This window comes from Vipera ursinii (assembly GCF_947247035.1).
Source record: "Vipera ursinii genome assembly, chromosome: 3".
NCBI classification, from domain to species: domain Eukaryota; kingdom Metazoa; phylum Chordata; class Lepidosauria; order Squamata; family Viperidae; genus Vipera; species Vipera ursinii.
The window spans coordinates 108,714,891-108,741,345 of NC_139516.1; the positions used below are offsets into that span (position 1 = coordinate 108,714,891).

Below are 26,455 nucleotides of genomic sequence, written 5' to 3' on the forward strand. Positions count from 1 at the left end.
TTCCCACTTTTTTTTCTGTAGCAAAAATTGTTTTGTGGGAGGGTAAATGATAAACACTTCCCAACATGGCAAAATGAAAACAGGCATTGATCTGAACCTCTGCAATATGATAATTTGCTGTGTGCTGCCCAATTTTTATGCTTTTTTAAACTTAGGTTTCAATCCATAAAAATATTTGATATAAAATTATTTCTAGCCAGTTGGAGACAAAACCTCAGAAAACAGAAAGTTGAGGACTTTGTTGATACACACATATATCAACACTGGCTCTGTCTTATCTGCATAAGATGTCACTGAAAAGCATTGTGCTTGAAGTAATAGGAAGTCAATAATTTTTCAGGGAAATTTGGCTCACACATGCAAAGGAATGCATGAACAAGTTCTCTAATTCTCAAGTCATACCTGTGTCACCTTGCTCATGTTACTCAGTGATTATAAGGCCATAATACTCACTACAAAGTGTTTGAAGTTCCAATTAGTTTGTATAAGACCCCGGAGCAAAACAAAATTTAGAGTTTCAGAAAGCACTTCCAAGATATATGCTCTGCAGGCACAGAACTGCCTCAAACTTTATGTGTATGTGTTACCCTGATCTCAAATAATCTCTGAAAAGCCCCTTAGCAGCTTTCCAGCCTAGTTAATGTCTAGCTTCAAATGATTGTCATGATATTTCTCTTTCATATTTTACCTACATTATAAAACTTTTATTTGTGAAGGCCTTTAGAATGATGTTAATCTCCTAAAAAATCAAATTAAAGTTGCCTCCCTTTCCTCAGAGAAAACTTGGGGATTGCTACAACAGTATAAGTAATGAGGTTATAAATTGCTGCATTGCTTAGGAAAATGCCATAGTATTACATATGCTAAAAAAAAGACCCAGCATTGGACTTCATGCTGGATTACAGGCATTATTAAACTCCTATACAAATTAATTTCATGTAAAGTAAAGAATAGTTTATTTTTCTGATTAGAATACACCTTGTGCTTAACTGGTATTCAGTTCATAGTTTGAAAGATTTTCACTACCATGAACTAACACCTAAAACTAGTAGAAGGGTGTAAAATGCCTGTAATTATCTTTTTGTTGTGGATTTTAAACCCATGGTGCATTCCTACCAGCTGCAGCTCTATATTCTTTTTTTTTGTTATAGTTGCATTCTTCTTGAATGACAAGTGAGTGGTTGCCCCAAAAAGTGAGCTTGCTATGGGATCCCTGATTCCTGCTATATCCAATCAGGAAGACAATTATAATCCCACTGCTTACTAAAATTGAGTTGAGGGCTTTGCTGTTGTATTTTTGCTTCTTCTTTTTTCTTTTTCTTTTGCCTCACAGTAGCACATGGTTCACTTATCTGAGTGACAATAACAACTTTAGGAAGAATAATGACCACAGAGGGGTTGAGATCTAAAGAATCAGCAGGTGTTGCTTTGGGGTTGTTGCTGCTTCCTTGTAGCTGGATGTCAACCAGGAGAGAAGGCATCAGCAAAAGATCCCATGATCCAGTTGAAAGGCAATAGCAGATGCCCAAAAGCTGTGATGTAGGTGAGAAACAAGGGCACCTCTAAGCTGCCTTACCATGTCTCCTTAATAAGGCATAATATAGAAAAGAAGTTGCAGGCAGAAATAAAAGTGGGAAGGGTAAAACTTCAACCATTTAGCAACTTTCTGTCCCTTCAGTAGCTGGAAATATTGCATTGATTTCTATTGCTTAGCTGGTTAGAGTCAAGCAAATGCAGGACAACGGTCATGCCGCCTGTGAGAAGATGTAGTGTTGTCAAGGAGCAAAAATCAGTTTAGTCATTTCCACATGTGCTAGGAGCCAACTGGGCAGCCGAACCCCACGAAGAGTCAGTGAATTTGTCCTTGTTTTAGCTGGCACCACTAACATCATACATAGACTAAACACAACAGTGTGCTGTATTCAAAAGCAGCTCTTCCTATCAGTCCCCTCTTTCAAATACAAAGCAAATAAAATATATATATATATATATATTTATACATTATATTATCATATTTTCTTTCAGCTTTACAGAAAAAAAATTGTGGATTCCCCTTCTAAAATAATGGACACTTTCTTTCATTGAAGATTGATTGTTGTCCCTTATTGGGGATGGCTTAGCACGCTTTCAGGCCAAAAGAACAGGTCTGACTATGGAAAATCTGAAGGAAGCAGAATACTTTAAAAAGGAGGATGATCCATTTCATCAAGCCAGGAGGCAGGACTTGTTGGAAAGTCTGGATAACCAACGCTGCTTCCAGTGGAAATATCAGAGGTTGGGCCCCCAGCCATAGCTCTGAATGTCTGGCTCGCCCCCTGCCCTCCATGTGCTATTATTCCTAAATTATTGTCCATTGTGTATTCCAAACCATTTAGCAATGGAGTATGTGATGGAAGAGATGATATGGAAGCTGGAGATTGCGGGATTCCATAAGGACTTCCATCCCTCAAGTCCTGATAGGATTGTCCTGTCCCATCCAGAGAGAAAGTACCATTCAATAGTTGTCCACTAGCCACCTCACCAGCGTTGCTGTATATTCTATTGTGGCCCAGCTCTGAGAGGATTTGGTCTTCTGAAAAGAAACAAAATTTTAGTACAGAAGAAAACCCCTCTATCTGGTAGACTCTGATCAAAGACTGAAAAATTCCTTTAAGTCAGGGATAAGGACTGGTAGACCTCTTAGGTATTGCAAGATTACATCTCATATCATCCCCTCATTATCAGCCATGCTGATTTGGGATAATGCAAAACAGAATCCAATAATATTTGGAAAAATGTGCATTTTTCCATACAGGGTTGTTATTTTTTTTGCCACAAAGCTTTTATTTATTTATAAAACCTTTTATTTATAATACCTCAAGATGTTTGATAAATCCCAATACTGAGCAATGTAGACTGCCTGGAATGAAACAGGCTGATATCCAGACATCCAGCTATTTCTACTGCTAAAGTACTTGTAGAAAATGATTTTGACATACATAAAATGTGGATACAGCATTTTACCCTCTACACTGTCAAAGTTTGGCTTGCATCTTGAAAAAAACACCCGGATTTGACCACCCCCCTATGATATGGGCAACATTGAATTGAATTTGCACTGGCCATGACCGATGTGCTGATGCTCTTTATAAGTGAAGCAAAATACCATCAACGAATTGTGACTGTGGGGCGGAAGAACAAACTATCCAACATATAGTGACAGAGTGCCAAAATAGGTCCTATAATGGAGGCTTTGCTGATTTCCTGACTGCAGCCAATGAAGCCAAAAGTTATATCTGTAATCTAGACATATGTTTATAATATTTTATATTATTATCTTTTATTTTTTTAACCAAAATGTGATGTGAATGTGCCATACAATAAATAATAATAAAGCTCCCCAGATAAGCAAGATCTCCTGAACCAAAATCTGTGCTGAAGTCAATTATGAACCAATTTAAAGGCAACCAAATTTGCTCCTGATTGCCACTTGCCATCTATATTCTTTTAAGTATATAAATGCTATAAATATACTTAAATGCTATATAAACCTTATAAAGAAAAAGCATAAGCGTTATAACACCTCTTGTCACAGTAACTCATGCTGTAGTCATCTTCCATTTGGATTTGTTAAAGACTGTGCATAGTCAGAAACTGTGGAATAATAGATAATAATTGGAAATGAGGATAAGACCAGAAAACTGAAGCTGGGAAAAAGATAAGGGAAAGTAGAAGCAATGTACCCAGTAAAAAGCATGATTGGCTGACTCCCTCAATGGCAACATTTTGCACTCAAAGTTTTATTGCAGGTTTTCGCAATCCAAAAGATCAAGATGGTGGCATTGAAATTCTATTTTTTTAAGAGCATGAAGCGTGCAGCAACCCCATCTAGTTCACTGCGCCTTGCACAGTCTTTAGACAGATCCATATACACACATTGTGCAGTCATAAGGAGAAGCACGGATTAGTACAGATCCTAAAAGGGACAATGGGAAGATAGTTTTAAAAACTAATGAAGAATCAGGGGAAAGTCTTCTGGACCTTGGGTAGGCACAGCGCCCCTCTTCTATTTATTAAAACAACCCAACTTTTTTCAGGTTTCTACATCAATCAGAAAAGGTGGCTGCTTTAAAACAGGCAGACAAAAACTTTATTTTGGTCCCTGACCAATAAAAATACATTCAATAAAACAAAATAAAGTTAATTCCTAACATCAATGATTGTTGGCAACCAGTTTTGAGTGAAGCTTGCACATAATGCACAGAAATCTGCTACTTTTAAAAAGAGAGGTTTAAGCTGGTTATCTAACAAATAAATAAAAATAACCAGAGTGCCTCAGGGATTTAAATAAAAAGGAGCAATCACCTGGTGACAAATGCACTGAATCAGTAGTTTAATTTTTAAACTATGGTCTATCTACTGATTCACAGCATTTGTTGGCATTTCCCAGGATCTGCAGATTTTACTAGGAAAAGTGTAAGTAGCCCACTCCTAATCTAGGACATTTGTAAACATAAACAGGAGCCCTAATCTTAATTTGCCTTAATCCTTTGTGCTTCCTCTTCTGCCTACCTCTAAAGCTCAGCTCACTGTCACTAACTCCGCAGTCCTCTGCAGAGCTCTCTTTCTCATGCTTGGTGCCGCCTCTGTTCCTCTTCACACTCTTGTAGAACTGGCCCCAACGATGTCGCCCAGCATCTTTTTTCAGGCGCTTCTCTTTGGCTCTTCTGTTTTGAAACCAGACCTGTGATCATGATGGAAAAAAGCAGTGAGAACAAGACCATTTTCAGTCCCACCACCTGAGATTCATTGAAAAGAATTTTTTCATCATCCAGAAGATGGACAGGCATGATCTCATCTGGGAGTGAAAAGATCAAGCCCTGTTCCTGCTATTGTGTGAACCTTGACACTAGCCCTCTAGTACCCCAGTTAAAAACTGGGGATAACAGCTTCCCTAAATTCTACTTGTAGTAATGAAACAACAGGAACTGCAAAAAAGGTTTTAGGCTAAGACATATGGGAAATGTATTAATAATGAATACCTAATACCTATAATATCTATAATATGACAAAGCACAAATACCAGTATAGACAGTTCAAAGTTTCTTACTGTGAATTTTTGGTGGGGAGAACTTGTTCAATATTAGATATCACCCATAAGTAAAGAGTTTCAGGGCAAGTCCAAGGAACTGAAATGAAGAGAAGCACTTCTTATTTAACCCTACATCATAATCACATCATTATCCAAAGTCTTGACTGATGTACAATAGGAACCACTTCGTGTATGCATGTGCCTGGCCTTCCAGATCTATGTTGTGGCAATGGCACACAGTGACAATTAGAGGTTCCTGAGTGCCTGTATCTGCTGCACTATTTGTTTACTGATTCACATGCTTTCTCCACCCTAATTTCCTAGGATGCTCTCTCTGGTTTTTTCCCCCAGTACCATTTTGTGGTTTTACATAGGCTTCAAGATGTGCAGCCAAGTCTCTGAGTCCCTTTGAACTGCACTTAATAGCGAAAGTCAACATCTGCAGCTGCCACTGCTAATATTAAGGGGGGTGGGGTGGGAGAGAGAGAGAGTCCCCAGCACTGCTCTGACTCTGCAGTCATAAGCCTTGAGAAGCTGTCCTTCCTAGTAAAAGGTTGTAGAAAGAGGGCAAAGTTCCAAATCTAAGTGAGAGTAGACTTTACAGCACAGCAACTGACAAGTGAGTTAATCAAAAAATAAAAGGGAAGAAAATCAGAATTATAATAAGAGAAACAATATTCAGAATAAAATATAATACAACAATGTGAGCCTCTTACTCCTACTCTTACTACTTTATTTAGATAAAGTAGATAGGAATTATTGAATCAGGACTACAGGCCTATATAGGAAGACAGTCTGTACTTTCATCTGTACTTTCACTAACAGTATTTATTTTGAATGGCACCATCAGGAAAAATGTGAAAACAGCTACAGAATTCTATAGAGAATCCCATTTGGGTATTAAACTGCCCTGCAGAAATCTGACACAGCTATTAAAGGAGCCATGTGCATAGAATTTATTTATTTTATTTATTTATTTATTTTATTTAATTTCTATACCGCCCTTCTCCCTAAGGGACTCAGGGCGGTTCACAGGGCATATATAAATAAGTATACAAAAATTAAAAGAAAATTAAACCATGCCCAAATTAAAATATAATCAATTTATCAATTGATTTAAAAGAGTTGTATGGCTGTCTATCTTAAAACAGAACTCTGGGCAGCTTACATCAGCAATAAAACCATAACATCATAAAAATGAAACTAAGATCAAGAAGCAATAAAAGAAAAGAAAGGAAAGCTGGTACTTCAGTCATCTCCAAGGGTGCCCCATAATCTTCCATTGCTCTACTCCAGTGCCTGGGTAAAGAGCCAGGTCTTGATGGCCTTCTAAAAGGCTAGAAGGCTGGGAGCTTGCCAGACTGTGGAGGGAGGGTGCTCTACAAAGTAGGGGCAGCTATGGAAAAGGCTCATCTGATTCTAGTAGTACAGGGCTTTTCAACCAGTGGTATGGGTACCACCTGTAGTACATTGGCACCTGGCAGGTGGTACGCGACCATCCTAGAAAAGTGGTAGCAGGGGAGGGGAATGAGCTGAACCGGTGGCAGCACCGCACAGGCCTGAGCGAAGGACGGCTGGAGCTGCAGGGCTGTCAGGGCTCAGCGGAAGTGCCAGGATCAGCACCAGGCTCCAGCTGGAGCTTGGCGCCGATCCTGGTGCTTCTGCTGAGCCTAGAAGAAGCACCAATCAGCTGGAATGTTGCAGCATCCCCAGGGTCTTGTGATTTACATTCAGATGCTTGGCAAATGATTCATATTTGTGATGGTGAAGTGACCAAAACCTGCTGGAACCGCCCAGCAGAGGGGGGGGGGGAATAAAAACCAAACACCCCCCACCCCACCCCTGCAGCCAATCCTCTACAGAAATGCCCACAACAATGAAAACCTCGGACAGGAGGAGAAGCGCCACCGGGCAGGTATCTTGCTCGGCTGTGGCTTGGGGGGCACTTTTTTCCAGTGCCATTGTAACTTCGAACAGTCACTAAGCTAACTGTTGTAAGGCGAGGACTACCTGTACTTCATCACTCTTTTACTTTTTTTTTTTGGTCAAGTTTTTGACACCTTGTTAGGCAACTGGTGGTACTCGGATGTTGCCATATCCTAAAAGTGGTACAATGGGTGAAAAGGTTGAAAAGCCCTGTAGTAGTAGTAGACCTTCATCAACCTCACCAAGCTTATGATTCTGAGATGTTACATCGCAAGATTTTGGCCCATTTCTTCCTGCATATTGCCAATTAGACTTAGCTTACTATGCTTTCTCAAGAGAGGAAGGGAGGTTTCTATTCAGAAGGATTGCTGAACAGTTCATCTTAGGCAACCTCATCCTTCAGGTTTGCATTCATTCTGCTACGGCTTTAAATTTGGAATGTGTTCTACATTGCCTTGAGTAACTTTGAACTTTCCAAAAGAATCGCTGCAAACCAGCCAATCATTTGAGTTGAAGAAAAAGTCAACCTTATGTCATGTGCTCACCTGTACAACCCGCATGTCCAATCCTGTCTCAGAGGACAGCTGTTCCCGCACATGTCTGGCTGGTTTGGGGGAGTTTTTGTAGGCGTTTTTTAACGTTTCCAACTGTTTAGCTGTGATGGTGGTTCGAGGCCTTTTGGCTCCAGCCTCTGAATCATCTGTAATGGAAGAGTTTCCAGTTATTTTAGAATGAGCATGAACCAGAAATCTGCCTAGAAGATGTGGGGAGTTTTGAAAGCTAACACAAATGATCATAGAGCAGTTATATTTGAACATTTTTAGGGGTACATTTAAGTTTTTATGGATACAGAGTACTAAAATAAACCAGACTTCACTAAACTAATACCAGTAGTCCTCGATTAATTATAGGAATTAGTGACAGCAGTTCCAGGAGTCCACCATTAAGCAAGGACCATGTCTGCCATTAAGTGAGGACCTCACATGACAATGACCTCTGACTTTCAGCTTCCCTATTGACCTTGCTTCAGAAAAGCCAGCAGGGAATGTTTGCAGGAAATCATGATTGCCAAGGTAGAAATCACATGACTGTGGATATGCTGTGACAGCTGGAACTCCAAGGCCCAGTTGTAGGCACTTGTTCAGCACTGTGGTAAATTTGAACAGACACTGAATGAGTGGTCATTAAATGAGAACCACCCGTAAAACCAAATAGAATAAAGAGAGATCTGAAAAGATCTGTTTAGGCTGATGTTTACATAAGATTACTCAAGTGGCCACAGGGCAATATGTATCCTCAATATTTTATTCCATTCCAATTCTAAATGTTTTTTTATTTTCATAGTAATGTCAACTAGTTCATTTATATGTGTATAAAAATATACATATATTTTATTGCCATTTTAATGTCTTTGTACTTTCTACATAGGAAAATACATTGATTTGGGTTTTTTCCATTAATTTCCAATCCACCAAGCAATACAAGGGGGCTGACTATCCAACTTAATTTTAAGGAAAGGAAATGTGATTATTTTGATATGTATAGTCCTTCTTTTCTTTTTATACTAGACTTCCCTGTCTTGCACCTATGAATTATTTTAGACCTGTTATACCCACATTTTGATGGAACTACTCATAAACTTATGCTTTTCCATAAAGAGGTGGAAAGAGGCATAAATAAGGCTCCTCAACTTTGGTAATTATAGTAACATTTTAACTAGGCGTAATGGAACTAATCTGTAGTTAAATCTACAATCTGTTGTGATTCAGGGTCAGCCTGTGGGGTCGGCAGTTGGGTCGGACGACTCAGAGGAGGAGGGGGGTGTTGAAGAGCTTGCTGAGGGGGTTGGAGAGCTTGCTGATGAGAGCCCTCAGCTAGGCCCCTCCCACCTGGTCACGACGCAGACCCAGCTGTGTGAGCCTGACAGCATGGATGAAGATGACCCACAGCTGGCCCTGTTCAAGGACGCAGGAGGCAGTCAATCAGGAGTAAACAGAGGAAGGCAATGGGGCACCTCGGAAGGAGGCAGAGAGAAGCCACGCCTGTTTCATGGTTCGTGTCTTGTTCTATTTGTTTTTGTATCCATAAATTTGGCAGGCTTAGTTCCAGCCTCTTGCCTTCTTGTAAAAGGGGTTGTCCCTGCCTTTTCTGCAGGGCCGGTAGCAGGCTGGTACAGAACAAAATCTTAAAACTGCAGTAACTTTGGGCAATCAATCTAAATGTAGCATTTTAATTCTACCTTAGGTCCAGTTAACTGTAAGAAAAATTATTAGTACACTTTCATTGTGAGGTAACCATTTTCATCAGCAGTAAATACATCCTGGAGCTAGAACTGCCAGGCTGTAAGATATAGAATATAGATTTTTCTGAATTCTTACGATGATTCTCAGATTCAGCTGCCTTTCTTTTCATAGTAGTTTCTTTCTTTGAAGCTAGCCTCCATATACACACCCCTCTAATTAGCAAAATATAAAAAATATAAAACATAAAACAACTTATATTTTCTCACATATTGATAAAATATGTCTTATTGTAAGAACTTATTGTAAGAACTTATTGTCCTTCTAGAAGTGGTTAGCAATGGACCTTAACCTATATGCTGATAATCCCTCCCTCCCCCTCCCCAAGCTCTGTGGTTTGCAAAACTATATCCTACTGAAGTCATTGATTACACTGAGCCTATAATAGAAATTGAGTAACATTCAATCCATGATCTATTAGCCTCCCTCTCCACCAATCTCCTTTACACAGGGAGGCATTGCATCACCCTAGCCAAATTGATTAGGTCAAAATAGAGTCCTTAATTAATGAGAAGTCAGGGCTTGTCAACATGAAATCCATTAAAGACCAGTTCAGTTTTAATTTCAGTCAGGCACTCTTGGGCAGCCTTTGTGGATTCATTAGCATTAGTGATCTATAGCCTTTTTCTGTCTGGCTTCCTTGAACCCAGCCCCGGTTCTGTTGTGTGGTTTTTTTACCTACAATAAATATCGGCATTTTAGACCGGGTACTGAAAAATGGGAGACTTTCTGAGTGAAGGGCCAGATCAAGCTAAAGTGCAAGATGCAACTCTGCTGCTTTCGAGAGAGCTGTGTCTGGGATTATTTTCAGCTCTTGATCTTATTTTATGTACAGCAGCTGGAAATCAACAGAAATGACAAATATGCAAAGACCAACTTCTTGTGGCACATCCTAATAAATAAAAATAAAATGTGTGCTTCAAAGCCCTGTATATTTCCCTTACTTCCAACCATCTGATATACACATTTGTGAATGAGCAGAAAAGGATGGAGGTGTTTGGGATGCTACACAAAAAAATTTGAACTACAGGAAAATGATTTTTCCAGATGAAGCATCCATTCTGATAGGATAGTTCCAATTTTAGTTCCCATTTTAACATACCCAGTTAATTTCTCCTAATATTATATTGAGAGGTTGCAACTGGCTTGAAACATCTATCAGCATGCCACTGATTATAACTGGCAAAAAACCAGCTTTCTGTGCACATAGTCCTAGGAATAAAAAGGGGGAAAGGCTAAAACAACAAATGAGACCAATCCAGATCTTTAATATAGTGCATTAGGTTCAATATGTAATCAGGACTTGGGCCAGAATCAGAGCCAACAGTTGCAAGCCATATACTAGGCCACAAAACAGTTGCAGTTGACAGGACCCCTCTCCCTCCAGCATCACAACTGCAATAAGCAAGAATACAGTACCGGAAGTGGTGGGTACTGATATTCCTAGGCGGAGCAGGAAAATCCACGTTGTCTTCCAGTGTTGCATTGTTCTGTTTTTCAGTTCTAATAAGTCATTTTATCAAGACCAGGATGCATGTTCAACCCTACCGTTCTGTTTGGCTGTTTCATAATCCTCCTTGCACACGAGGCGCCCGTCTTCCATGAGATAAAACTCGTCCCCAGTGGCAAGTTGGCGGTTGCAGATAATGCAGGCAAAGCAATGGAGATGATAGACGAAATCTTGGGCTTTTCTGACCACTTGGGTGGGTGGGATTCCCTGTTGGCATGCTGTGCATTTTGTACCAAAACGCCTGCAAAAGAGAGAGAGAAAAATGCTAATGCCTAGAAGCAGAACAGAGTATATGCTATATCAGGGGGAAAAACCACAATTATGATAACAGATACTGATTCAGATTTCGAGGGAAAGCTTTACTTTCATATTTTAAAAATAGATGTCTGTTCTTCTGACTCTACAAATAACCCCAAAGTAGGTGGGTATGCCTCTGTAATCCACAAAAATCAAGTATTTCTGAACAACGACCAAAGGTATTACTTAAACTCCACGTGTAACAAACTTTTCCTTACAATGACTACCAAACTCAGAATGACCTGTACATAAATCATTAATCCAAAGATTTTATCTTGAATTTCTGGATGAAGAATCATCTAAGCTTAAGTATTATTGTTTAATTGTAGAATATAAACATCTCTTCTTGTTGCAGAAATTCATAAAGAATTTCTTAGCAAGAAACTCTGAAAAAGGTGGCCTTTCAAAAGGAAGCAGAGGAAAGTGTAGAACTGAAAGCAGCAGCCAACCCAACCAGGCACGACATTTCATACAGAAGGTCTTCATCTTCTCCAGTGTAAAGCGACTGGGCTAACTGAAGGGTAGAATTTGATGGTCCTTTTAACTAAAGCTAGGGCAGGCTGTACAATTACCCCCATAAGGACGTATTTCATCCACATTAGTTCTGAATAAATTACTTGTGGTCATTGCTGGTTAAGGTAAATACAAGATTAATTTAAAGTGGTAGAATCTGCAGGCTGCAATAACGGTGGCACCACACATCAGCTGAAAACCCATCCCTAGGAATGTCTTAGCAAACGTCCTAAAATAAGAAGAATGCCTAGCACTCTCCTTTGTTAAAGACAAGGCCTCATCTACACTTAACGATAAGCTACAAATTATGGGGGACCAAGCACGGTTGGCTGAATTTTCATGCCACTTTTCTTTCCACAAGTAGTTTAGTCGGCACCAGACAGTTTCTCCAGGGCAGGGAGTGGGGTGGGAGTCTCCGACCCAAAAGAACAATTTTGCTGGACTGAAAATGATCTTATGACTCTTGTGGCAAAAACTGATTCTATAGATTTATTTACTTATTTATTTAAGTGGTTGTTTTCAGTCTCTTTTCTAATAATGCTAAATACAGTGTTTGACATTTCATTGCTATCGCATGCCAAGCTGATATAGATGCTGACATGATTTGAATTTTAGCCATCGTTTTTGTTTCCCCATTTGCCTTCCATTTTTAAGCCTTGCAACTTAAAAAAAGAGATCTTTAAAATGTGAAAGCATGTATAATTTTCTTCAACCATTTGTAGGTTACAGCAGCAATGAAAAAAAGGACTAATGACCATTTTTCAAATTTACAACTGTAGCAGCATCCCCATGGTCACGTGATCAAAATTTGTACCCTTGGCAATGGGCATGAATTTATGACTGTTGCAGTGTCCTAGGGTCATGCGATCACCTTTTGAGACCTTGTGACAAGCAAAATCAATGAGTCAAAGTCACTTAACAATCATGTTACTCACTTAACAATTGCAATGACTCACTTAACAACTGTGGCAAAAAAGGTCATAAAATGGGGCAAAATTTACTTAACAGCTCTCTTGCTTAGCAATGGAAATTTGGGGCTCAGTTGTGGTCATCAGTTGAGGACTACCTGTGTGGACTTTGGATTCCCCTGCTCCTTCCCCTCCTGTTGCCAAAAGAAATGTCTTGGCTACTTTTATTAAACTCCATCTGTCTTTCATTGTTAATCTCTGCCAATACTCCAGATCCCATCCACAGAGGTATTCCCAGGGAGAGTTGGGGGAGGAATTATGAAAATAACAGAGACACATGACACAAGCGCCACACTTTTGTATGCATTAAGATGTCCTACGCACATGTACAAAAGAGATGGAACCTGCATTGTGACTGTGCAATGTTGCCTCTGTTGTGGTGATGAAAGCACTGGATCCTGCCAACACCTCTGGCTATCAACTTTACTGTGGAGTTAGGACTTCTTCATAGTATGTATCGCTTTACTTGTAGAGAAAGATTCATTCAACTATTAACTTGCTCCATTTTAAAAGGATTACCTAATGTATTGTAAAACTTTTCAATAAAAAAAATAAAAAAAATAAAAGGATTACCTAAGCTTTGCTGTTATACATTTTGGAAGTAGCAAGAGATGTACCTGTCCTCAGGCTGTATTATTTAAGGATGAAGTTTTGTGTTTTTTTTTTTAAAAAGATTGTTTTGAAAATTCAGGTCTTTTCTTAGGTAAATATCAAAACTCCCAACATTACTTACATTAGTCTTGTAAGTAATGAATAAATTCAACAAATAGCTGGATCTAAAAATTAGAAGAAGGAACTTTGGTTTTCTTTAACCCAAATTCTATACTGAATTGGAACTTTACGCCAGATTCAGTGTTAGTCTTTCTGGATCATAGTAATTGGAAGAGATGCATTTGTATTGTATAGTACTTATCTTGAGATATTAGACCAACACTATGGAAACCTAAATTCAAGTTCATTTAGTCATGGTAGCTCATAAGGGCTGAAAACTATTTCTTACCTCCCAACCTACCTCAAAGTATTGCTGTTGTGGGAATAATATTGTAAAATGGAGTATTATATATGCTGCCTTCACACCCTGGAGGAAAGATACAATCTGGCAAATAAATAATACATTTAACTGCAGTGTATTAAGCCACATAATGCATCTGAAGCTATATCATTTGGAAGAAATGCTATGCTCTGATGCATAAATATACCTGCCTGTAAGAATTACAAAATCTTGAGTGAGCCCTATTATTTAGAAAAGTCCACCTTGAAATAAGTTTCAAGCCTTGTACAGAAACTGGCCATTGGATATTAACATTAATCCCAACTGAAAAATATCATTCTCAGGTTCAAAGTTGACTTATTTGTTTATTTTTATTTTTATTTTTAAATTTATTTTTTATTTTTATTTTTAAATGTCCTTCTAAGAGAGCACACAGATTAAGCTGGTTGTAGTACTGTGATAAAAAAAAAAGTATGAGTGGAGGAAAATTCCAGTTCAGTTGTAAATACACTACACTGTTTTGTATGTTGTCAAAGAGCAATATGAGAATAAGAAAACTACTAGCATTACAGGAATGTTAAAGGGGTTATTAAACTTACATATGCTTACTCTTTAGGATGCTCTGAATAATTATGTATCTTAAGAACAAAATGCATTGTAGCGATCTACAATACAAAATCAAAAACAAAGCAAGTTCCAAACTACTGTTGACATAAAATATATCAAATTCTTCATCAATGGTATTTAAATCCAGAAAAATCAGCCACAATATTTCCCAAACTAAATAATACAATCAGGAACACTTTCTTTCAAATAGCCCCTGGATAACAATTCTCCTTAAATTTTAACTGTTCTTTATTGCATATTCAGTTATCAATTGCTCAAGAGACCAATTTCCAGATTTTTTACTACCCAATCTTGACCCTGGTTGGGACTGCAACCAGCACAGTTTGCTTCATCACCAGGGTAAATGTGTTTGCACATTAGTTTTTCTAGTTCCACATGATGCACCATCCATGGTTTCCAGACCAAACACAAAGATAGTTCAACATTACATGCAGTCTAAATATGTAGTTGCCAAATGTATGAACTACAAAAGATAATCAGATATTTGTTACTATAATACTCACTTAGCTGTATAATGTCAGTTGTGAATCTAGAACAGGGGTGCCAAACTGCCAGCCCGCCAGATGTGTCATCCCAAAACCATGCCCACCCGATTGCCAGTAATGGAGAAAAAGCTCAGATACATTGTGCGATGTCACGTGACGTCGCGAGTTTGACAATCCTGATCTAGAAGTATTCTCAAAATACACAGCTTTCATCCATATTGAGAATAAGACAGCTCCCTGAATACACTTACCCACAGAACCACTGCGCAATTATCCACTCCCAATTTACTTAGAGGATTTGCTAATAATTTGCTAATAATTTACTTATAATTTGCTAATAATTTACTTGCTAATAATTTACTTAGAGGATTTGCTAATATATAACTCTGGGAGTTGAAGTCCACGAGTCTTTTATGACTCGTGGACTTCAACTCCCAGAATTCCTGAGCTCAGGAATTCTGGGAGTTGAAGTCCACAAGTCATAAAAGAGCCAAGGTTGCCTACCCCTGGGTCAGATACATTCAGGGGGAAAATAATCTGTCTCTATATTATGTAAACAGCAGCTTGAACTTCACCCAGAAGGAACCTGGAAGCTAGGGCTACTCAAGCAGCAGTAATGTAACATGGCAAAATTGAAAGGTGCCCAGCACTGCTCTGAATTCCACATTCTGTGCCAGTTGTATCTTCTGGGAGGTCTTCATTGCTGACCTCTTCGATATAATTTGAAAATCTGTCATAACAGACCTCTAAGGACTTCAACCCATGAATTATCAGAGGAGATAACAACACTTGTTGTATGTCTTAGAAAATAAGAATGCAATGGAGAAACAGTCCTCTTCATTACCCTCAATGCCCATGAGAGATATGCCTAATACTTGTCTGACTGCCTTCATGACGAACTGTTAAGTTACATTACTAAAACTATGGCCATCTTCCACCTTTTTAACAACAAAGGTTTCCTCTGCTCCCAAATCAGAGAACAGAAGCAACTAAGAGTAGCTATGTTCATAGGCTACTATGCTCACCTTAATAGGTGTGCTGAACAAATTGCTCCTTATTATTGGAAATTCCACCAGAGCATTCCATCAAATGTTAATCTAAAAACAAATATTTTAATAGGCTTTATTTTACAGGAAGCCACTGATACTTCACCATATTCACCAACTGTAGTCTTTAATATATCTAGGTTTCAACCTCCTCACAGCTTACAGAAAAAGACTAACCCAAAGTATATTCTGGCCTCTGCACTGGTCTGAGGACAAATTGAGTCAGTTTTATTGGTCTTAATGAGATCATGAAGTTCTGAACCAGCCCAGACAAGGTTGTCTCACTGACAATGTTGAAGTCCTTCAGAATGACCAAATATGGGTTTTCCAGTACTATAATGCACATCCTTAGCCTGGTCAGTCAGGGAGACTGTTGAGCTGCACAGTGAGTGGTCACTCCCAATTCTATCTTGTTCACTCACTTGAAAAAATATTTCAAAGAGATTTCCTAGTAAATATAAACTTTTAATTATCACAGCAATGCCTCGCCATTAGCTACGTATCTAGCCTAGGCTTATGCAGAATTGGAACTGCAGGTGGGAAAGCTAGTAGCTAGTTGTCCAGCAGTCTTTTTATTTAGAGTTAAGTCGTGGATGAGGACAACTTTGTTATAAATTCATCAGGCAGGGGGCAGTGATATCTGCAGGCAAGGAACCAAAAAGACAAAGTCTTTTTTCTAAGACCAGTGTCTTAGGGAAAAAAGGCAGGACCATTAAAAGAAAGAATCTGGACATCTGTGCCCTCTGAATAGGACCATGCCATTCTATCCCATCCCAACCCATCCTATTTCATCCCATATATTTGCTTGCTTAACACATTTCTATAGCCAACCACATAGAGGTGACTCTTGGTGGATTACAACATCTATCCTTTTTTCAACTTGCAATCAGCTATATATGTGCCTCTCATCTTCTGTAGAGGACTAAACTATTGGTCTCCAAAGCCCAAAAACTTAAGGTAGCCAAGACGAAGAGTGAATAATTAATTATTTGAAGTACATTCACATGTTTTCTCCAAGGACTTTCTAAATAGTCTAAGCAAGCTAATCTGATTCCCTAATGATCTATTTACTATAGGAACTAGCACTTTGTTCTTGCTTGTTATTTTTAAATCTACACTTAAAATATTGGAGGCATATCCTTAAAAAAAATCACATGCAGTTCAATTTGCAATGTTCATGTCTGCCAGAGCCCTCCCTAGAGAAGCATGCATTTAATCTGTTTAATGTGTGGGTTACATGCAGCTGCAATGTCTTTTTCTTTCCCCATTAGAGATGGACAAAAGTTCTTGGGATACCATAAAGTCACATTAAGGAGCTGTGTTTATTTTAAATGCCGGAAAAGGATAATCACATTTTGGTTCACCAAGACAGCACCTTAATATTACAACTTGGTTTCCCAATTTGCAAATTGCTTCTTTTCAAAAACAAAGAAAAAAGCCTAAAATGTTTTTGTGGAAATTTGTCTTCTAAATTCCTATTAGTCATCCAATACATGACAATTATTTCAGCTGCTGAACAAGAGGGTGGAAACTGATCATTTAATCTATACAAAAGAGATGTTTAATAATTTAGTGGTCAAGGGCCATATGTTCTCTACATCAACTTACACGGATAATAGAGCAAATGTCTGAACTTTCCAATAATTATACTGTTACTCAATATAATACCAAACCTGTGCCAAACTATGCAGTGTTTCAAATCTGATCCCAAAATACATTTTGGAACATGCAGGGGCTGAATGTAGCAGCCTTCGCGGCAGTTGTATGATCCCAGGAAAACGTGGTTGTTTTAAGGAGTTATAAACAGGTGCTCCCTTCACCCCCTTGCGTGCTCTGAAGCATACTGTAGTTCTCTGGCACTGAATTCCAAAATCGAACAGCCTTAGGCAGATAAAGACCTGGTATTGCATTCAATATTTTGATTAAAGTAGCTAGTTAGTAAAGTAGACAATGTGGGCTCTGCTAGGTCATCATTCCAGGGATATTTCCCTTATCTAAATAGAAATAGAATGACCACAGGTGGGCAAAAAAGTAATAGGAGTAGGAGTTATTTCCAATTTCCTGCTGAATTCCCCATTAAATTTTTCTTGTGAGAAGCTGGTGGGGAGCATCAGAAATCTTCCTTCCTTTCCTTCCTTCCCTCCTTCCTCCATCCTTCCCTCTTTCTTCCTCCTTGTTGTTTCCTTTCTCCCTTCGTGACTTTTGCTTCTTCCATCCCTCCCTGTTATTTCCTTTTTTCTCTCCTTCCTCCCTTCCTTTTTTTCTCCCCAATACTTTCCTTACTATTCCTTCCTTCCTGCACTCCATCCCTCTTCCTTCCCTCCCTCTTTTCTTCCTCCTTTCCTTTCCTTTCCTTCCCTTCCCTTCCCTTCCCTCCCCCTTCCCAGCTAGCTGGGGGAATGACCAAGGGATTGCAAGAGAGTAGCCGGAACCTTCAAAGTGAGCATGCCATGACCCACAGCAGCAGCCTGCATTGCTGAAGCAGCTGAAGCAGCAAGAACTTTCCCAAATTTCATTCTCTCAGAAGTCATGAAGCCCAGATTTTTGGACATATTCTATTTGAGCTATCTTGTTGCCCCTATGATGGACCCTTTTGTCCAGTTAAAGGTTATGGGAATGAAAGTTTTAATAGATTATAGATGTCTAATAATAATAATGGATTTTAAGGTTACTCCATAAGCAAATTATAGAGACATCTGCAGTATCTCTAGGGATTTTGAATTTTAGGGTTGGGGGAACACTCAACTCCTGAGAATACTGTATACAGCCAAGAAAACAAATCTATCACTAAACAAATCAACCCAGATTGTTTACTCAAGACACAAGGGCTCAAATCACTCTGTTGGGGTCGTATTATATGAAGATTAATTTCTGAGAATTACCAGAGGTCTTCATGTAATATGTCCCCAAACAGAAGAAGATTCTAATGCTAGCAAAGGTAGAAGGAAAAGAGAAGAGGGAGACCAATAGCAATGAGGATGAACAATGGCAGTGAGTGCACTGTTGGAAGACTTGAATGATCAGACTGGAGACAGGTTTGTCATGGAGATAGTCTATATATGTGGTTGCTAGGAGTAAAAAATGACTTAATGGTACATATTAATCAATCGATCAATCAATTAGTGTGTAGTGGAATTTTATTTCTGTTGGAAAAAATTTGTGTGCTGAGCAAAGTAGATAAATTGGCAAGGAATGCTGCCCTGTTGTTCTTCTTCCAGCAAAGAACGTCTACTGGATCTGAGCACCTTCTTTTCTAGAAACAGCCTATTTGGATCCAACCCAATGCACACAATAACAACAAAAGTTGTTACCTTGTTCATTGTCAGGCAAAGGAAGTATGCAGCTGATTGAATGATAAGATTATGATAAGAGAGATTATCATAGACGTTTTTCTGCACGAGCAGAAAAACTGATCTCTCAGACAAATCTCATCAAAAGCATCACCAACAGTGACATTAATCCAGACACTTGATATACTTTTGTTTATGCCAATAAAATAAGTTTTCCTTTTTCTTTAATAAATTTGGATTATTTTCTATAGCCAGCTATTTTCCAGCAAGCTAAAGCGCATTAACGAGATAGAGAAGTTTGCAGGAAAGACAATCAGGATCTCATAAAAAATAGTCGCTGCTGCCATGTTGCTATCCATTGTCCTGAAACCAAAGGCAGCTAACATTTCTTAGCCCTTGCATCTGGAGTACCTACTTCTGCTGCCCTATTTCACATTATTCTCTAATGGACTTTACAATTGAGACATTTTTACAGCTGGCAGTATCAAAATAGACTTTCCACAGTCCAATATCTATTTCCTCATCTAAGCCACTGATTTAGTACAGCCCCTCCTATCTGGATAGCCAAACTTTTACCAGAAACTCCAAGCACTATGATTACATTTTAATACATCTTTTTACTTTCATTCACATGGTGTGAAAAAATGTTCTGCTCTTGTAAAAAACATGTCTTGTAATGGCATCTGTCAGAGTCTATCCACCATCAGAAAATGTGGCTAAGTAAATAATGTCATTTGTTATTTTGGGCAGTAGCAGCAACTGCTGGACATCACATCAATCAGTTTTTAAAAGGCAAATTAATAATAGGATATATGGGGCATAAACACATTAACATGGAAAAATTCATTCAATTTCCTTCCCCAGCAAATACCCCTCTGGGTAATATAACAACAGCCAGGCTCCTGAACGGGAATCATTAGCTATAACACTAATATTCATCAGCCAATGAATTTGCACAGGGTTGGATATACTAGTTCAGTTGTGTTCCTAGCAGCTTTTTCCAGCACAACAAATCTCTATGTGAATTTGGCCATGTTTGTGATTTATAATCAAGGGCTAACTTTTAATCTGTTCTGCCTTTGATACAAGTATCTTATTCCCTGCCTTCCTGTTTTTATTTCCTATCTGTATTCACATTCTATCACCATTAGCAAACTAGAAATCTCTTCTTCCTTTAATTAACCACACTTTCTGTCCAGCCGCTGGACTATATTCTGGAGCTCTTTCTCCAAACACAATTACAATAGTTACCACATTTTCCCCTAAAGCATTTAGCTCTACACCATAATGCTGATATATTTTTAATGTAGTACAAATATCAGAATCTTAAATTCGTTCCTTGGGATCATTGCATTCTTGTTTCCTCTTGTTTTTCTTTCCATTTTGTGTCTGATTTAAATTGCAAATCCTCAGGGCATGGAACTATCATTTGCTCAGTTTTTTGTAACCCTATGCAAACAATATATGATGATTAGCCCTTCAAGATTGTCCACACAAGAAGCACCACCATGTATGTATATTTGCTCTTATCTTTATTGTAATGGTATATTAACAGAAACTTGCAAGACAAAGTATTCCCCTCTCCCTCTTATTTTATTCTCCAGAAAACCAGGGAGGATCTCTTCTGAAATGCCTTCCCACATCCTATCCTGTCCTTTTGTGGGCTGAGAAATCTTTTACAGAATAACAGAGTTGGAAGGGACCTCAGAGGTCTTCTAGTCCAACCCCCTGCTCAGGCAGGAAACCCTATACCATTTCAGACAAATGGTTGTCCAGTCTCTTCTTAAAAACTTCCAATGTTGGAGCATTCTGGAGGCAGCTTGTTCCACTCATTAATTGTTCTAAGTGTCAGAAAATTTCTCCTTAGTTCTAGGTTGCTTCTCTCTTTGATTAGCTTCCATCCATTGCTTCTTGTCCTGCCTTCAGGAGCTTTGGAGAATAGCTTTGTTTTAGGATACAAGTCTTATATATTTACATTATAATAAAATATACTATAAGCAGGAGATTCTGATTTCTGACATACATGCAGTCATACTTTACTTGCTAGCAAGTAAATAACAAAACTTAGCAGTTTGGACTAACAAAACCTAGCAGTGTGATATTTGGTTTTCAGTCATTCAGACAATATCAGATAACGATGTAAAATATGCTTTAGTTTCAAAGAGTTCTGAATTTGAAATGCCCTATTTTGCCTTGGAATAATAATTTTGCATTCCAAACAGAATGTTCCTACCTTTCTGGAAGTATTTTGAGCTTCAAGCAGTTACTTCAAGATTGAAATGCTTCCGAGATTATTCAAATAACCCATACTGAATTGAAAAAAACTGTTTCAAGCTCGAATAGGTATGTACATTCAAAACTGAATTCAAAACATTTTCATACCCCCAACGGTCAATGAAAAATTCATCAGCTCCTAACAATATTCCTAATAAAAACTAACATTAGGCCCTTAGAAGAGGGACAATAAAGCAGGATGTGTTACAAAATTTCAAAAGCATCCAAGTCACAAGGAGAGGTTCCTTCACTATAGGGAAGGGGGGGGGGGTTCCTGAATCTGCTTTGCATATCTGCCGAAGAATGTTAAATCGGAAGGCATATTTTATTGCTATACATGAGGTCAGGAGATAGTCAGATAGTATATATACTGTAGGCATAGCTTGACAAGATGAACCATGTAAAGAGAAGATTTCAACAATAGTGAATTGGACCAATAGAATAACATATTTGTAAGAAAAGTTCCTCAGCTTTAACCATTTTTCCTTTCCTATATATATTTCATTTTTCATGACAATTTAATGCTTATTTGTCCAACAATATTATACCATTGAATTAAATATGGAATTGGCTCTAAAGCTTATGCTGACTGATGCCCACACGAGAGCCGTTACTTCCTTTAAAATTGGCTTATGTAATGCCATTAGAGAGGTTTTAACTAAAAGCAAAGATACAGTTATGTTCAGCAAATCAAGCAGCCATTTTTTACTTCCATGCCCATTCTCCAGAGAGATCAAAATAACTGGTAAAATGAGTAGGATATTAACTGCTGGATTAAAAAGCTGTAGACTCCCAGAGAAAAGTATTATCTGCAGCCGTATGTAAAGGCATTTCACGGAAGACCCATGCAGACTGCACGTGTTACACAGGGCCAGCCATTATGATACCATTTAAGGAGAAACAGACATGAACTTAGACAGTTATTGTCTGGAAGTGAGATTCCTTTAAGGAAGGGGGGTAAATTTGCAGAGCAGTCTGGCTTCCATGTCTCCCTCTTTTATTCACATGTATTATTTCTTTGAACTCAAGGCAGGTAGTGTTTTGTCATTAGGAAAGTCAATAAATAAATATGTATGTATTAACAGTGAATTCTAACTAGGGAGTTGTAGTAAAATTGGGAAAAATGAGTGAAACTGAGGCATTGGTTTTCTATGAAAAGCAAGGAAATAATTTGGATGTTAAGAATGTGGGTGCCCAGAGAGGCAGGTCAGAGGAAAACGATGCATAAACAAGGAGAAAGAAATATAGAAATTACAAGTGAAAATAAGGTAACTTTTCACTAGACCATTGAAAATCCTACACGAATACCTGAACTGGAGACTTACATTCAAGAGGGGAGGTGATCCATAGAACTGATAAGGAGCTGAAAATGAAATGAAAAAGAAATAAAAAGATGTGGAGTTGTGGATCCAGCCAAACCTAGAGACACTGATTGATACAAGCAAGGGTTTGACCCAGAGTGAAACCAAGCATTGATGAAATAGCTAGGAGAAATAAAAAGAATACTATTAGGGCAAGAGGCAGAAACCATATAATGTAAGACCTCAACTTTGGGTATGGCTGGAAGGAAGGAGAGATAAGGAGGAATGCGAAGGAAGAAATAAATCATATTTGGAAGTAGCAGAGACTCCAGGTCCCCTTCCTCATGGCAGAAGATTATTCATGGCAAAAGTCACCAGAGATGAAGAAGGAAGACATTAGGTTTTGCGCAAGAAATGCCAGATCAAAAATTGGCAGCTGTCTCCATTTGGTGCAAAACTCAGCGAGTTTATATGTCAGGAGCTGAGAGCAGTTTAGAAATTTGACCCAGGAAGAGAAGAAATGGCCTGAAGCTTTGCAACAAGCACTATAGCTTTGCAGAGATGGACAGAACGAGCACACATTATGGAATGGAGGAGCAGGGGTGAGAGTTGCTTGCTTATTGGACTGTTCATCAGAAAAAAATACTAGATGTAAATAAAAACTGTAAAAAGTTCACAATTAATGGTGGGATGTTCTTTTACTTATCAGATGGCCTAAAGGGATGGGGGGAGGAGTCAACTGTTAGAACTCCCCCTTTGGATTGGCAGCAAGTTTGATGAGTAAATAATCCAAGAGCTACAAGAATTTCTGCTTGGAAAATCTCTGGGGTATTCAGCTCACAAAGCCAGTGCATAAATTGCTCAGCTTGTTTATTTACCACCGGGGTCCCTAAATGCAAGGGGAAGTGCACATGCGTCCCATTCCCTTTTTTCACTTATGTTTAGAGATCTTCTTTCCGGAGATCCCTCACTTGCCTCCCCATACTCACATGTTCCTCCTCTTCTCTAATGAGGCAATCTACCTCTTGCTTGCAGTGTGTCCAACAGGCTCTCTGAATGCCCATTACCGCAACAGGCCCTTCCTTCAAGACATTTTGCATGTACAGTCTTCTTCCCATCCCTTGCCCAATGGTCAGACCTGGTCTACAGAGTGCCAGCAGAATGAAATGGTGGGGTGATGGCATGCTAGTTGCAAGACCCTCTGCAGTTAACAAGATCCCCTGCAGTTAATAAGCAGATACACATGTAGTAAAAAATGTTGTAAGAGAGAATTCCAAAATGATGCTAGCCTACCTGGTATGCTTAGTCTCCCTTTTCAGGATGCTGCCACCTCATATAGATCAAGCTAATCAAGCTAATTAGAAATACCTTCTTTTTTATTGCAACTATCCCTTCAACATCCCTAAAAGCTGCATCTTGAAAGCATCATCACCATCGTGACACTCTACAGATCTGCAGAGAACTATTAGTTCCACACACACACAAACACACACACACACACACATTTTCTAATTTCTCTAATCCCCTGCATACAAGGCACCACCAATTCTACATGATGGCTTCAAAGGATCTCTGCATTCAGCATCTGCTCAGTCACATGTTCTTCCCTTGCTAATAGCAAAGGAGGGAGGGAGGGTTGGCAGGCAGATGCTTTTGATACCAAGCAATACAGCCAAATAATGGAGAAGAGAGGAGAAGGCACAATTTCCTGAGTTACACTTTCCTTTCACCTGTATACGGAGCTGGGCTGGCTCTACCTGACAGGTACAAATAATTTGGCCAGCAATAGGTATGTTTCATGTACTTGGGAATCCACTTTACAAGAGCTTTTGTCTTTCTATATTCATATCTGGAGCAAATTGAGCAAGTGGGAACTTCCAGAGGGAAGGATACTGTGAATTGTCACCCATATGCAGCAAAATCCTCTAGGCTTTGCTTTGGTGCATTGCAAGGGTAGTTTTCTCAACATTTTCACAGTCAGTTTTTTAAAAGCAAGTCTTTCTCTTTAGTGACTGGGAGTGACCACAGAGAGGAAAAGGTTTTAAGAAAACTCTGGCCACAGGTGCATTTTGATGCTGAACAATGAGATTTCTCTATAGCCATTGGACCTCCCCAAGACTAGCAGATGCAAGAATATCTGTTAAATGCAAATATATACATAACTTTTACAAGATTTATGTTCACATAAGTAAGCAGTTCTGGGTCTTTCTAAGGCATGGCTCTCCAACTGAGGGATAAATGATCAACAGCTTTTCCAGGATGCTTCCATGTCTAAATGTTGGTTTTGTGCTACAAAACCTTATATATGATGCTGGCGCTTTTAGAATTCAGGAAGGCTATTTTATTAGGTGTGCTGTGCTACTTTAATGATCCCTGTTGTTTTAAATTGATTGTTTTATGATATTTATGATGTTTTTGTATGAGCTGCTCAAGATTTGTAGAATTGGGCAGGATATAAATTATGCAAATAAATAAACTGGATTATGACAGATTGATAGCAATGCACCACTAACACAAAACAAAACCTAAGCACACATTATTTTTTCTGCAGTTCTGTAAAATAATGAAATATTTTTAGGCTACCTTTGTAAACAGTTTTTGAAGAAATTAATATTTACTAGCGGCAGGCTAGAAATGTTTGTTTACTTTACAGATGGAATAATTAGTGACCTAGTATTTTCTGTTAATTTACATTCAAATAAATATTAAATTCTGAGGCCCAAAATGCTAATAATTGGGATTGCCCATCAAAATAATTAAGTGGATTAGGTGGCCTTTCCCCCACTGATTCCAGAGTGGACATACATCACCTACTATTTCTTTTCTGGCAGTCCTAGACCTGACCTGACAGTGGCCTGCCAAACTATCAAGGCCACTGAGTTCCTTGGCACTGATCTGAGAGGCCATGCCCTCCTTCCAGCCAACTCATCTCATGCCTAGATTTCCCCCTGGGGGCAAAGCAGCGGCACAAAGTAGATCGGGGTTTGATTAACAAATTATTAAATGCAAAATAATTCATTTCTAATGCAAAAGGGGTTGGTAAATGATGGAGGATGTCTTGGGTTAAGCTGTCTTCAGGAGGGATGTTTGGTCTAACCTTTTTACTCTCTCTTAGAGTTACTGTTTGTAAGTTCCTCTTCCACTGCAGGATTTGTGACTTATGAACAAATATGATTCCTGGCCTCTCCCCTGCCTGCATCCTCTCCTCTCCTCCCCACCTCTAGGCTTTGTTAGGAATTAGCACCAGAAGACCAAGCAGATGGTCCAAGCATCCTAAGGGACTCTGTCTTAAAGAAATAAGTTTGCAGGATCTTGATAAGGCAATCCTATATGGGTCAGTACAAAAAAAAAAGAAACGAAATTGAAAGGCACATTTAATTGCAGCCTGAATAACCAACACAAAGAAAATGTAGACTAGAGAATCCAAATCCCCCACCTTCCCAATTTGACTATAAGACAGAAATAGGCATTCTGGGCTGAAGTCATAGGTTAGATGTCAACGCTGCTAACATCGGATGTTCTTGCTTTGACAACATATGGAGATGCAGCCTTTTTCTTTCCTATGCTTTACTCTTAGAATTAGATGATTTTGGGTGAGGAGGAGGAATGTGATGGGAGTTTGTTAGACATAACAATATTGTAAAAGTGTATGAACTCGTGGGCTTTTGAAATAAGAGATGATAAGAGATGGTGGGCTAGAGATCAGGAGGGAAAACCTGCAATTTAAACTAATTGGAGAATGTGATTTATGACTGCTAATTAGAGGAGGGAATTGTGTTTGATACTATGTGCTCAGGGGAGGAGAATTCAGATTTTGGCTTGGACCATGTACTGTATGTGCCAAAGCTACAGTATG

At 38.8% G+C, this 26,455-nt stretch overlaps 1 protein-coding gene across 1 annotated transcript in view; it reads right to left on the reverse strand.

Annotated features, from left to right (window-relative positions):
• Nucleotides 1–2,180: 2,180 nt before the first annotated feature.
• The window catches only part of LHX4 (LIM homeobox 4), a gene marked incomplete at both ends in the record, with an annotated part of 59,412 nt that continues 35,137 nt past the window's right edge, over nucleotides 2,181–26,455 (reverse strand). The window contains 4 exons of the mRNA XM_083360710.1: nucleotides 2,181–2,572; nucleotides 4,552–4,723; nucleotides 7,543–7,697; nucleotides 10,846–11,048. Coding sequence (XP_083216836.1) covers nucleotides 2,181–2,572; nucleotides 4,552–4,723; nucleotides 7,543–7,697; nucleotides 10,846–11,048 — 922 coding nt within the window. The remainder of the gene's footprint in view (nucleotides 2,573–4,551; nucleotides 4,724–7,542; nucleotides 7,698–10,845; nucleotides 11,049–26,455) is intronic.